The sequence below is a fragment of the Metopolophium dirhodum genome, chromosome 7, assembly GCF_019925205.1.
Source record: "Metopolophium dirhodum isolate CAU chromosome 7, ASM1992520v1, whole genome shotgun sequence".
Taxonomy (NCBI): domain Eukaryota; kingdom Metazoa; phylum Arthropoda; class Insecta; order Hemiptera; family Aphididae; genus Metopolophium; species Metopolophium dirhodum.
The window spans coordinates 7,805,041-7,816,966 of NC_083566.1; the positions used below are offsets into that span (position 1 = coordinate 7,805,041).

Consider the following 11,926-nt stretch of genomic DNA (forward strand, 5'->3'; position numbering starts at 1 on the left):
TGTATTGGTTTTACAATGACCTATGTGTTTTTTTCAGTCTTATCAACTTTTTGGGCAGTAAAAATGCTCCGATTTTCTACTTCAGTATCTTTTTTAATAGGAAAGTGAATGTAAGTTGATGCGTTCAAGAGGTAAAAATTGAAAATTCCCAGTAGTTTTCAAAAGTGTTCGGTAAAACAAAAAAAAACTAAGGAAAAATGGGAATTTTTACGAAAAACCAATTTCTGATCGATTATTTTTTTGGTGTAAGCATATATAGGTATATACACACGAAATTTTATTAGCCTAAAGGCTAAAATAATAGGCATGTACAAATAAATTCGGTTTGGCGCTGAAAATGTCTTTGTTATTTTTTGTGTTGAATTTAATTGGCCATTAATCTATATACAAAATACATGGTGTCCCTGTTTAATTTATTAGTACAATAAGTATTATAAAATAGTATTAGAATTTATATTACGGCGGATTGATTATTAATTTATAAATTATAATGTTGTAACACCATTCACCTAGAAACGGTTAATGCAATGCGATCTTACGGATGATTAACGATCCACTTCAACACACCCGTGATCCCAAATCACAAACAAGAGTGCGCTAGTATAATAATCCTATTTTACCAGAAGATGAAAATTTTATGTATGATACAAATTTTTTATATCTTTTTTTTATAACACAGATTATATATACTACTATAATACAATTATGTATTATAGTATATATCTGTGTTTTACAATGATGTTATTATTTTCTGTCTGTTATCACCCATTAAATTACGATTTAAGATATATAGTATATCTTAAATCGTGGTATAAATGCTTTGATTTTCAATTTTGTGGTTGGTTTTTTGTAGGAACTTGGATCTAATTGGTACTTTGGGTGGCCAAAAGTAAATAATTCCTATAACTTTTCAAAACAACGGGGATTAACAAAAAAACTTTTATACGCAAAGTCAGTATTTGGCAAAATTAATTTTGTTTTTTGTTGTAACCCAAAAACAAATAACCGTAGATAGGTTTAGACATGTTGATACCTTCGTATTATAATTTCCTACACGTCATAACATTTTCAAAATATTTTTACTCTTCTTTTAGCTATATATAAACATTTAACATTTTAGATTTACTTGATTTTTTTTTTCCTATAAATGTTGAAAAAAATTCTCCGCTGTGTCAAAAACCCAAAAACCTTAGAAAATATAGTACAAGGTTCTTCATAAATTGTCCGATATTTTTTATAAACATTTAAAGTTTTTATGAAATTTGTTATAATCATGAAAATGTGCAGATTATTTTGTAGTTATAATAATAAATTCATAAAATTGTTTAATAATTTATCATTGACTTCAAATTGAACGCATACATTATAGTGATTTACTCAATGACGAGGTTTACACTCGAATACTCGACCGTCGACACTTATACTATACAACTATAGGTACAACAGAGAGGTTACCAACTTTCCACTTTTTATAATATGAATTTAAGATTGTAAAAAAAAATTGTAATTCGTAGGTATCTAAAAAAAAAAGCATTGCATTTCCAACACTCGATTATGATTATTGATATGTAGGTATCAAAATAGTATAAATAGGAATCTACACATACTATTACAATTAATATAATAATATCAAGGACGCATTGAGTTATGTATCACAAGACGTTGGACTCGAAACGTTACGGTCCATCATTCCGGTTTGGTTTGACGTGGGTGATGGAAGAAGGAGGGCTGCTTTTCGCCGTGTCTCCAGCGGCGGAGTACAAGGAAGCTGCAGCAGAACTAGGGTACAACGTAGAGCTGCTGAAGCATTTCTTAGATCCGGTTGGGGATTGAGGTGTACTGCAGCGTTTCGTTGTGCAGGTCGGGCTAGATCGACCCGGACACCTGTCCCCAGTGATTCGCCGGCAATTGTGCGTGGTCCGACGAGGCCTGCATGTCACGCACGGGTCCACCGGCGACCCGTCGGGTATCACGTAGGCTGGTAAGTACGCCACCGCGAGGCCGTCGTCCGCTTTTCCGCCGTCCTGTTGCGCCTTCAACCGGTCCTTCAGATTGCTATCCTGGAGCGCGAGATCCGTCGGGTAGTACGACACCACCGCCGTCGCCGAAGACACCAAAACCACCGTCAAGAGTAACCGTGACGCCGACATCATCATCGTGTGAAAGCCTTTGATAATATTATGTAGGTATAATAGTGATATAGGTATAGTGCAGGTGTCGTATTATAGCTATCATGCATTGTATTATTAGAATATTATTGAAAATTAATAAGCGAATAAACAGGTGACCAGTGAAAGTTTACGATTTGTATGAATAATAATATAATATGTTTGTAGTTTGTATAGTTTTATCGGAAAAAAATGTGCTCAGTACCTAACTTTTATTCAAACATTTATTGAACTAAATTTCTTGATTTTGCTCACAATATATTGGCATTTTATTGAACTAAGGCCTAAGAAGAACATTTTGAAAATTTAAATTTTATCTAACTATAGGCAAACCTAATTTATTTTGAAAATGTATATCAAGTTTAAGTTATATCGTTTTCAGATTTAAAAGAATAAGACTGTTTGACCCCGTTAGTATTGGTTGTATTATTATATGCAAATTATAATTGTATAATCGTCATATTATATAGTTAAGTTACAACTTACACTTTACAGGTACATATAACATAAATTATATAATTAATTGCCATAATATTATTTATGCACTTTGAGGCAAACTAAATGAGCGGTAATATCTATCGACCCACTGCGTATATACGAGTACAATACTCATAAATATTTATTTGCAATAATTAATTTTTCATTAAAACACTGCCTCCACCAAGGTCGATTTCAAAGTTCACGCTCGATTATTATGGCATTCTCGTCTCGTTTCTCTGTACGTCACAAATATAATTACTATTTTAACGAGCCTCAGCTGTTGCCTTGCTAATGCCGACCTATTCTTCTTCTTCGTGAATGATAGAAATCGTATTGTTTTTATGCATGTTGTATTACTATTATGCTTTTGTTTGTGCTTATACATGTCCAATGTCCATAATAACAGGGCCGTTGAATATCGGGGAAATGTGCTGAACGGTATACCCCTGTTCGGTGGCGCATGTTTAGATATTATGAACATTGAACATGTCTTCTAGACCTCAGTGGCAGAGCAATTTTATGCTCATCCACCTTTTATGAACCCTGGATAGCTGGATGAATATGTGAAACAATTTGGTCTAGCCAATAAAATTATTGATAACAAATTCATATCATATAATAAAACTGATACTGTTAATAATAATTGTATTATTAAGAACTATAGCTGCCCTGCTCAGCGTTGCTCGTATCAAAGATTTGTTTTTTTTTATAAATATATTTCTCAAAAAATATATATTATTTTATACCATATTGCTATTAATTATAATAGTAATATAATATGCAACCACTGGCATTCCTATAAATAAACAAATAAAATATTCTTTTTTCGTAAGCTAAAAAAATGCATGTGTGAGCTACCTGGGGGCTGGAAAAAATAACTCTTAAGGAATCTATTGGTATAACTTTTTATTGAAAACGGTCCAGTAGTTTTTGAGTTTATGAACTTCAGATGAACAAACACGGGTTAAAAATATATAGAGACCAAATATCAAAATTATAAGTTTAAATTATTTTATCAAACCATAATAACAATTATTAATTATACTATAGGTATGTAACTTGGCAACTATTTATAAATAAAAAACAATTTATAGAGAAATCAAATTAAAAAAGACCTTTCAATTTTTCCAGAATTTTCCAATTTTCTAAGCAACTTATTCATTTTTTTCACGTAAAATCCTAATTAGGAATATTACGAAAACATTGTTTTTAAAAAATGAGCCGAATCATCTCCATCCGGTCTTGATTGATGTGTTTACCAATGGATAGATTTTCATTTTTACTATTTAGAATTTAGATAACTACAATTAATTAATATTTAATATCAAATTGTCTTAAAAGTATCAGCCATCAACAAATAACCCATAATTCATTCTAGCCAACTAACATTGGGGCCTTTATTTGCACTACAGTCTGCAAGTCTTCAAGCCAGTCCCAGTATATTAGTTATTTGGGCGCAATAGTTACGATTTTAAGAGTCCTATAATATATTGACGAAATAAATTATAAAAATTGAAACACAACCTTTTTTTTTTTAACTAAATATGTATTATAAACGTTTACGTGTTGTTAATACTTATAATAATTATTAATTATTTACTTAAATAATTGTAATATATCGTATACCGTTTATAGTTTTTTTTTAAATCAGTGTAACAGTATAATATGATAAACGGACAAAATAAATGAAATTCGATACAAACCAATCAATAGCCGAAGAAAAAATACATCTTCACAAGCGTCTCCCGAAGGACGTCTGCAAATGTTACCATAAATACACTAGAATTGTATACGACGAAAATCATGGTAATTTTTTTTTTAGTCAGCAGTTTAATACCAGCAAACGAGTTTTTAGTGCTTAGCGACAATTATACATCCACACATAAACATAATATTTTGGGCGTTTCCGTGTTTTGTTTTTATTTAAACAATTTTAAATGATTAATTTTCACTATGATTGGAACGTAAAATATTCATAATATTATATTATGTGAAATGTCTTTTAATTCTTTTATTTATAGGTATTGTATTTGTAAATTTGTTATGTAAATTGTAAATCTTTACTTCCAACTCAAGCTTATCTTTCGAAATAGTACCTAAATAAACCAAGTTATTAATAATTATTTAAATTCTATATTGTATTTTTTAATTATTATTGATTGCAGGTTAAGCTATGAACAAAATCTTAAAAATGTACCACCTATTATAGTTTTGTAAATAGATTTTATATCACATTGGTCCTTAAGTCCTTCGATACCAAACTCATTTAAATTTCATGTCTAAGCGTGGTATGAGAAACTTTGTATTTTAAGTATAATAAACCAAATTAATCGATAGAATACTAATTTATACTCATATATCATTTTCAATTAAACCTCAGCAGGTGTAGGTTTTTCCAAATGTTACACTAAATAACGTACCTACCAACTCCTACAACTTATACAAATAAGTAGTTTTCTTTTTTTTTTTTTAATTTATTGAGAAACCAGCTTACCTATACTATTTTATCTTGATAATTAATAATTACTTTAGAGGCCGGAATAATATTCTCTTAAAATAGTCAAAATAAGATGCTAATATACTCTTAAAAAGTTGAAAAATATGCTTTTATATAATAATATTCTCTTAAATTAAAAATATGCCTTTATATGTAATACAAAAAAATACTAAAATAAATACATAGGTAAGAAAAAATAACACCGCTTAAAAAAAAACTTCTTTAAATAATATAGGTAATATTTTATTTATTTAATGAAATTAGATTAATGACTTTTTTTAACTAACACATTTTTTCCTCGTTATCTACAGACTATAAAATCACTATATGGGTTATAATTATTGTATATACGTTGATATATAAATATACAATACGTATATATATCACTGTTATCGCCTATCGGGCAAATAAATTATATTATTTACGACACTGCAACACAAAATATCGAAAACCTATACAATTAATCGATATATTATTCTCTAATATTCTTTATTATATAAAATATTCTTATAGTACACTTATACAAACCATTTATACAAATGGAAAATATTATAGGCATTATATTCATATATAATATATTACATATATATTTATATTTACAAATACAATAACTAGATAGCCGGCTCCTTCTTATCATCGAAGTCGACCGCCATTTACAAAGCAGGAATTGTTTACAAAATAATATGATCACAGTAGGTATATATTATGTAATGACATGTATATATACTTATATATTTATATATGTATAATGTATATATGAATAAATGTAAAATCAATGTAAACATTGCCTGCTTTATAAATGGCGGCCAACTTCAACATTGGTCACAACTGTAGTATAAATACGGCTATCTAGTTGTTGTATATATCTATATTCTATGGTTATAGCATACATCAAATATTATTTTAATACCTTCATTAAAACACATGACAAGTTGTAGATAATAATGTTGACAATAGTTAATGAAATTGAAAAGATCTTATTATTATACAGAATGAAAATAGTAAACGGTGAAGATTATTTAATAATGTTGTTACTAAGAGTAGTAGTGGACTAATGACAGACTTAAGTTTTTGGTGTACATGGTTGATAATATTTTTATATAATCAGTTAGAGTTGGGAGTGGAGTTAAGGTAGGGGTATAACAATTACCTATTGTATTTGACAGCCTTATGTTTTATACGAGTTGAGAATTTTGAGATGATGTTTTTTGTAAAAGGGACATCCTTTATAGGAGGCTGTTTTTATTATAATATTATCATTATATCTCAATAATTTTTAATATTTATTTTAATATAATTTTACGTTAATTAGTTCGAAATAGTTTTTCACTTCCTATAAAATAAAGTCGTATGTACCTAGGTATACTATGTGTCTATGTTATATGTTTGATATTAAAATTGAGTATACAATTAAGTACATTTTGTTAGTTTATAAGCAGTGGTACAAATTGACAGAATTCGCAGGGGCATCAGTCACCAGCAGTCACATGATATGTTTTGACAACCAACTTGATAAGTATAGAATATAACTTATTATAATTTATAAACCAGTATGAGAAAGTCTGGAGAATTGTATTATGTATTACTTATGTAGAGTTATGTAGTTAAGTATAAACTATAAATATATATAATAGTTGATGGTAGGTACATCGCTCGATTCGATCCTGCTGCAGTGTTGTTTAAAGGTGATTATTAAAAGTGACATACAACTAAAATAACTAATAATATATACATATACGTATACATGGCCAACTCGCAAGTACAGGCATTAATTATTTAATAATTAAATATACCATAAATGCAATATATAGGCTATGTGAAATTTTATTTTTGTATTATAGCCATTAGGTACATATTTTTATAATCGGTACATTTCATCCTGCCAAATATAAGTAAAGTACCTACCCAGCTATGGCCTACTGCATCTGTAATCATAAACTTTCTATATAGCTGTGTGCAGTGTGCCAGTATATAACTATATATATCTATAATATATAATATAAACGATGGTATAATAATATAGAATTAAAGTGAAAGATTCGTACTGAAATAGCCAAAAGTATTGAGTAAACCTTTATATAATAATGACTATGCATAGCTGTACTGTTATTATTATTTTGTACCTACCTATTGGAAAAAATTACAGTGAACATTTAAAAAAAAAAATTAAGACAATATTTTATTCGCAAATAAAAATACCATTTGGCTTTAAAATATAAAACTATTAACTACGCGGAATCGAATAACACTTGTATTTTTTCTTAATTAATACCTAAGTCCTAAGTTATAACGGTTCGAGAAAAAAATGTTTTTTTAAAACAAAACGAGAAAACAACGTGTCTATTGCATGAATTTTATGATGACTCAATAATATAGCTGCTACAGTGCTACAGCCCAAAGTTGGCAAATGTCTTGATAGTCGAATTTATTTTTATTTGTGCTTATACACGTATAATATAGTGTACATGCATCTATTTTAATGCAACTAATCGAATTCACTCGTACATTATATTCGTTTAATTATAGAATCCCACACAATATGTTTACACGTTATTAATTGTATATGTTTCGTGTGGTGATTGGTGATTGGTGGTCTCGATTAATTTCATTTTTCATGCAATATAATATTGTATTCTTATGTACCCATACATATAAATTGTTATTTATCCAATTAAAATCTCTGACAGTGACCAATGCGAAGTGTGATGTAGTTGCACATGTTGAATAATATGACATAGGTATTATAAACCAGATACCTATATGAAAAACATTGACTCTGGGTACATTAATTACTATATTATCTAGCTATTACCTTCACGTAGGCGCCATGTTCTTTTTTGGATTATCTATTTTATTTCTGATGTCTAAGCGATGGACCGTTAAATTAATCTTCTTCTCACGTTAAATTATATTATAATCGACGTTTTTTTCATTTAATTTTGTGCACTACCTATATAGTTTTACTTAAGCATCATGACTCAAATACACACCTTTTTCTGATTGATTTCTTTATGATAGCACCTTATTAAATATTATATCAACAATTGACGATAATGCAAACTATCTGTTACCAATATTATTAGGTACTATATGGAACTTATTACATATATAAATAAATTGTAGGTATAGGTGTGTATAATAGTGAGTAATGTTAATACAAAAAACTGAATATCAATGTATAGATTAAAGGTTTAAGTGGTATAACTATTTATAAGCCAACACTCGTCTTATCTGTATAAATCTCAATAATAACCAAATCTAAAAAAATTTAAATAGAAATAAAAAAATTATATTCAATAAAAATCGTTTTGATTGAATAATCATTATTATTATTATTACCATTGTTATTCACCTATATTAGCGTATTATGCGCACTCAATAGTTAATTGTAGTACAAGTGTGGGCGTAACAGGGACGGTTTGCATTTGGACGAGTTTTTTAAAAATTGCAATGTATTTTAGCTATTTAGTAAAATGCGTTTGGGTAGTGAGTTTAAGACATTGTAATGTATGTGGGAGTCCTTTTTTAATATCTTTCAATCGAAATGCATCGTTTATTTCGTTTTGTAGTAAAACTGTTTTCAATATTAGGATTCATAATTTTTGGTACACTATACTCAATAACTATTAACTAATACCAACATTATAATATAACGAGTTCACGTTTCCAATGTTCAAGTGAAACTTATTTTGTGCCATAATTATAAAGTTTAGGCTGATAAAATAATATAGACAAGATTTATCAAGATTGAATTTTTATGTTTTATATTGTAACCTCCCCAAACACATTGTTTTTATTAGGTGGATAAAAAGGTAATTGGCCCAAACGCATGATCGCTCCGTAAACAGATAATATTATAAAATATATATTATATCAACAACAATCAAACAATAATAATGGGACACATTGCAATGATATGCGATGACGCAGGGCATACGCCATACAATATAATATGTCCATAATAAATGTCCTTGGATCGGTTACGTATATAATAATCCTTGAACCAATTATTGTACGGTCGATAAAAATAAGGGATTGATGTGCGCCCTTGAGTTCAGAAATCGGTTGTATGAATGTGTAATATATATAATATTATGATCATATGAAAACGAGATGACGCAAAACCTTCGATCGTCTCGCCACGACATTATAATATGTTTATGCTGCAACGGATCACTTTCGTTTGAAGGTCCATTATTGTTGTGCGTATATATACATAAATATTTATCTATATAAATAAATGACCTAATGACGTATGCACAATGACAATATGCTGTATATATAACATAAGGGTCAGTAGAACAAATTCAAGGTTGGTTTTCGCCCTCCGCGGGGAGGAACACCACTAAGGCGCACTGTTACTTTTCTACTGTCGACACTCGACGTAGTGTTTACGTGTACATAAAATATAATACGTAATATGTTTATATATTAGTACACAATAACGTACATTATCGTAGAATAGAAAAGCCATTCTTGTAGACTGACATTTACATGTGCTGCACCGGATCCATGCATATTATAATGTTATTATTTTAAATTTGTTATTGTACACAAACAAACGTCGTCGGGGACAGTGACGGACGATAGTATCGTTATCAGCGATGAATAAAAGTCGATTCTTTAAATTTTATATGTAACTTGTATATACTATATATATTTATATGTGTGCAGTCGATAAATCTCGATCGAACATAACAGAATGTCGCAGATTGTTTTAAAAAAGATGTATTTACAGACGAGACTTTAATTTTTTCTTAAACCTATATTGAAAATTGAAATTATTTGAAATAGATAACGAAACCTCTATTGCCTATTACATCGAAATATAATATAGGTAGGTACTGATGAAGTGATGAATGATGATAATATTGATATATTACCACGACACTCAGGAACCGGATCTCCAATCAAATATAACTGTTATTATGTTGACTTCTTGAAGGAAACCAAATTAATATGCAACTTAATTGAAGCTAAACGTATGGTTTTAATGAAATGTAAATATGATTTTAACTGATAGCCGCCTTAGATGCCGGTGTTATAATTCAATAAAAATAAACTGATTTATCTACATATTAAATTTATCACTACCTAATACAAAAATTAAAAAATATGTAAATAAATAAACGTTATGGGTAAATAATAAATATTAAAACAATTAACGTTAACACCTGTTGTAGTTATAAATAGATGGATAGAAATATTTTATTATTTTCTACATTTTTCTCAGACGAAATAAATGACTATACATACTAGGATACCGTTTAACTGATATTAATTCTTAATTAGTTACGAAATTAAATACACCCGGGTGGTTTTTTATGCTCCATATAGTGTATCAAATTAAATAAATATATTATTACGTATTTTATGTATATTTAACAGATTTTGATTTAAGTACTGTTCATTTTTGTTTTTTAGTCAAACGACGTGAGTCACTGAAAATTATATGGCATTATTGAGAAACAATTACGTCGCACAATTTGTTAAAAAGCCAGAATAGCGTCGGATAATGTTTTTTTTATGCACTAAACAAGCTGGTGTGGTGTGCAAAACAATATTGCAATAGTCACGCGTACATCTTGTATATGGTGGTAACAAAATTTGAAATTTCATAAGATATTATAATAATATTATACTTATTTACGTTATTATAATAAAAATAAAATGTTGACGCACCGATAATGGTTTCTTTTATCACGAACGATGAAACGTTCAAGTGCGCTGGTTAATAATAATAATATTAATATTTTATTTTGACGATCGAGTTGGATTATACGACTTCCTGCTGTTGACTTTCGTTTAGTGTGCGTCCGAAAGTCGTTTATGTATTTATTATACTATTTCATATACCTATATACGGTACGCATGCTTGTAGTGCTTTATTATACTTATATATAAGCTGTACGCAAGCGTGTGTGTGTGTGTGTGTGTGTGTGTGTGTGTGTGTGTTGACCAATCGTAAATGTGTTAGAAAAACATCGGCGCAGCCTGATTAAGTCCCCAATACGGTTTTATATATTTTATTAATTAATTGTGAGGAGAAAAAGACGCGTTCCGGTTGCGGATGAGTAAGAAAACAAACACCTCGCGTGGCTGTAGTTTTAGACGACGAGCGGTGGCGGCGACGACACGTTTGTTACATAAATATATATATATATATGTACATGTATTTATGGGACATACGCGGTGGCGCGGTGCAGCAGTATCAGCTCTCGAACGGTTTATTGTCTTAATCGATGACGTACCCAAGGTCCAGATTAAAAGCAAACATCAGACAGGAGGGCTACTTTATTACCTCCGGCCATAAAATTCGGCCCTAATACCCCCTCGCTGCAGCGGCGATGAGGTGGCTCATCCTCCACTGCATTATATATATTATTAGATATCAAATCCGCAACGCACTTACTACCCTGATCCAACATCCCGTCGCCTCTATCGTCGCCCGTTAAGATTTCATTGCCGTTAACGATATAACCTAAATTTCACGCGAGTTTAATAAAGGAGCAAAAATCCGGACATGATATGGATTAGGTTATGTGTAAGGCATAGATCAGAATATTATGTAGACCGCCTGTCTGGCTACACTCGCAGAAGCACCGGGTATTGGTGATTTTTAATATTTAGTATTATCTAGTATTATATATATATATTAAGTGCAAGGCCGTATTTGAGAGGGGGGTTTTGGGGTTCAGCCCCTCCTCCCTGACTGAAACTTTTTGTATAGTTAATGAATTTAATTTATGAAACTAAATTAACTATAATAATGTAGGTACCA

The 11,926-nt window shown here is 29.8% G+C and overlaps 1 protein-coding gene across 1 annotated transcript; it reads right to left on the reverse strand.

The window, feature by feature from the left end:
* Nucleotides 1–1,676: 1,676 nt before the first annotated feature.
* LOC132948354 (uncharacterized) lies at nucleotides 1,677–6,176 on the reverse strand. The gene is made up of 2 exons (XM_061018783.1): nucleotides 6,056–6,176; nucleotides 1,677–2,167 (listed from the first exon to the last, which is right to left on the reverse strand). The coding sequence occupies exons 1-2, from the start codon at nucleotides 6,069–6,071 to the stop codon at nucleotides 1,677–1,679; spliced, it is 507 nt and encodes a 168-aa protein (XP_060874766.1). The 5' UTR covers nucleotides 6,072–6,176.
* Between the last annotated feature and the right edge of the window lie 5,750 nt (nucleotides 6,177–11,926).